This window comes from Myotis brandtii, unplaced genomic scaffold (genome assembly GCF_000412655.1).
Source record: "Myotis brandtii unplaced genomic scaffold, ASM41265v1 scaffold187, whole genome shotgun sequence".
NCBI lineage: Eukaryota > Metazoa > Chordata > Mammalia > Chiroptera > Vespertilionidae > Myotis > Myotis brandtii.
This window is the reverse complement of record NW_005356944.1, coordinates 1,180,972-1,183,566: the sequence shown is the minus strand read 5'-3', so window position 1 is coordinate 1,183,566 and position 2,595 is coordinate 1,180,972. Positions and strand designations below refer to the sequence as shown.

The following is a 2,595-nucleotide window of genomic DNA, read 5'->3' as shown; positions in this document are numbered from 1 at the left end:
GTGGGGGTGGAGGCAGGCACGCACCTCGTCAGGAAGATTGGCCTGGACCTGGTCGTCCAGCTCCCTGTGGAGGGTGGGGAGAAAGGGGCCAGTCAGGGGCAGCAGGGAGCCTGTGGGGACAGGAGGTAAGGACAGGGCCCCCGACTCACTCGGTCCCGGCGCTCTTCTCCGAAAAGAAGCGCAGCACAAAGTCGCCCTCCTTGTTGGGCTCGAAGGTGGAGGGCACCACCACGTACTCCCCGGGCGGCAGGCGGAAGCGGGTGCTGACCTCCCGCAGGTTGATGAACTGCTCCGATCGGGCCCGAGACGAGTTGGCCAGGAAGAAGTCACGCTTCAGGTGCACGGCCGGCTGGCCCACCAGCTGGTGGAGGGGAAGGAGGGAGTGGGGGCTGCAGCTGCCCGCTCAGCCCACCCTGAGGAGCTGCCCCCAGACCCAGAGCCCGGGCCCCAAGTCCTGGCCGAGCGCCTGGAGAGCTGGATCAGGGCTCAGTCACCCATCGGCTGCATGACCCTGACAAGTCATGCTGTCTCGGTTTCCTTACCTGTAAAACGGGGTACTGATCCTGCCTGCCGCACGGGGTGCGGGTGGATGCAGGTACGGTAACCATGCAGTAACATTCTCATTACTAGTCGGAGCTTCCCCGTGTCAGACTCCGTCCCTCATTTAACGCTCATGACAGCCCCGGGGGATGGTGCTCCCGTGCCCATTTCACAGCCACTGACATCGAGGCTTAAAGCTTCAGCAACTTGCAGAACGCTCAGCCATCCAGCCCCTGCCCCTAACCAGTGCCCCAGAGGCTGCAGCCAAGACTCATGCAGTGGAAACAGGAAGACAGGAAGAGCCGGGGTGAGCATGTTGGGTGGGGCTCTGAGGGCCAGGGTTCAAATCCAGCTCCCTCACGTGTTACTTGCTCTGACTCCCAGGAGAGCAGTTTGCTCTGCCCACGGAACAGTGGGTGAGGGTTGGGGGCACTTGGTGAGCAGTAAAACGAGGTGACTCCTTAGTGTGGGCTGGCCACAGTACTGCTCCCCTCTGGGCACATCAGGCATGTGTGTTCAGGGGCGTGTAAATCCGGGTGAGTCACGTGCCACACCTACCTCCGGAGGAACCTACAAGAGAGACAGGGAGGTTAGAGAATCGGAGCCGAAGTCTGGCCCAGAAGCTGCCTTTCAGGTGTCAGCTAAGTCAGCTCCCTCTTCCCAAGAGCAGCCTCTGGGACACCTTCCTCCCGCCTGCCCCCCGCCTCACCGGATGGATTTTAGGCCCCTGCCCGCCCCAAGCCTGGCAGAGGGCCTCAGCAGGTGCCGCCCTGGCCTCCTGGGCTCCTGCCTCAGGGGCGAGATTCACCCCGTGGCCCGCCCCAAGCCTGGCAGAGGGCCTCAGCAGGTGCCTCCCTGGGCTCCTGGGATCCTGCTCAGGGGCGTGATTCACCCCCGGGTCTCAGGATGGGCAGGCCGTCCTCTGGCGCCCCCTGGCGGACCTCGCCTGCTGTGGGCGGGTGTTGGCGTCTTCCACCTGCTCACCTCGTACACTGCGAAGCCAATGGTCTCCATGTCGCGGCCGAAGCGGCGCTCCCGGCGGCGGTGCTTCTGCATGAGCGCCAGGACGAAGCTGCAGCCCGACTCTCGACCCCCGTAGTCGTCCTCATTCACGTCGTCCGTCTCCTCCAGCCGGATCTTGAACTGGGGGTTCACCCAGAAGGTGGCTGCCGGAGGGGAAGAGGTGAGGATCAGAGGAGCAGGGCCAGGCCGGACCCCCAAGCCTTGTCCCCCCCCGTGTGCCTCTCCATTCATCCATTCGTTTAACCAAGTGCCACAGGGAGCCCCGTGGCAGACATGCAGCGGGGACACTGTCCTCGCCCTCGAGAGCTCACATTCCTGACAGGGAGGCAAAGCCAGGTCAGTGAACAGAACAATCACAGAGAATACGCAGCCGAATGGTCAGGGAGGGCGTTTAAGCTGAGAAGTGAAGGGGAGGCCCTGGGAAGCAGGAGCCAGGCAGAGGGAGAACTAAGCCCCACACACAGCCGGGCGCCGGTGTCTAATGCGGCTCCAAGTTCCAGTGAGCACCAGGCACCCAGGGAGGTGGCAGAGGTTTGCAGAAGCCGCAGCGGTGCTGAGGAGTGTGGATTGAATCAAAGAGCAAAAGAACCTTCTGACAGCCCAGCTGGCCTGGCTCAGTGGTTGAGCGTAGACCCATGAACCAGGAGGTCGGGGTTCCATTCCCGGTCAGGGCACATGCCTGGGTTGTAGGCTGGATCCCCAGTAGGGGGCGTGCAGGAGGCAGCCAATCAGTGATTATCTCTCATCATTGATATTTCCATCTATCTCTCCCTCTCCTTTCCTCTCTCTGAAATCAATAAAAGTATTATTTTCTTTAAAAAAATCACAAGACCAGATTATCAAACTATATTACCAAGCCACGGTTCTCAAAACTGCCTGGTACTGGCACAAGAACAGACATATAGACCAATGGAACAGAACAGAGAACCCAGGAATAGACCCAAGCTATTATGCTCAATTAATATTTGACAAAGGAGGCAATCCCTTCAATAAATGGTGCTGGGAAATTTGGTCAGATACATGCAAAAAAAA

General features: G+C 60.1%; 1 protein-coding gene across 1 annotated transcript in view; it reads right to left on the bottom strand.

Annotated features, from left to right (window-relative positions):
• Positions 1-2,595, bottom strand: part of CAPN1 (calpain 1, (mu/I) large subunit) — a 19,758-nt gene that overhangs the window by 4,288 nt on the left and 12,875 nt on the right. Inside the window, exons 10-13 of the mRNA XM_005864225.1 lie at positions 1,525-1,706; positions 1,099-1,110; positions 150-361; positions 25-64 (exon numbers count right to left, since the gene is read on the bottom strand). Coding sequence (XP_005864287.1) covers positions 25-64; positions 150-361; positions 1,099-1,110; positions 1,525-1,706 — 446 coding nt within the window. The remainder of the gene's footprint in view (positions 1-24; positions 65-149; positions 362-1,098; positions 1,111-1,524; positions 1,707-2,595) is intronic.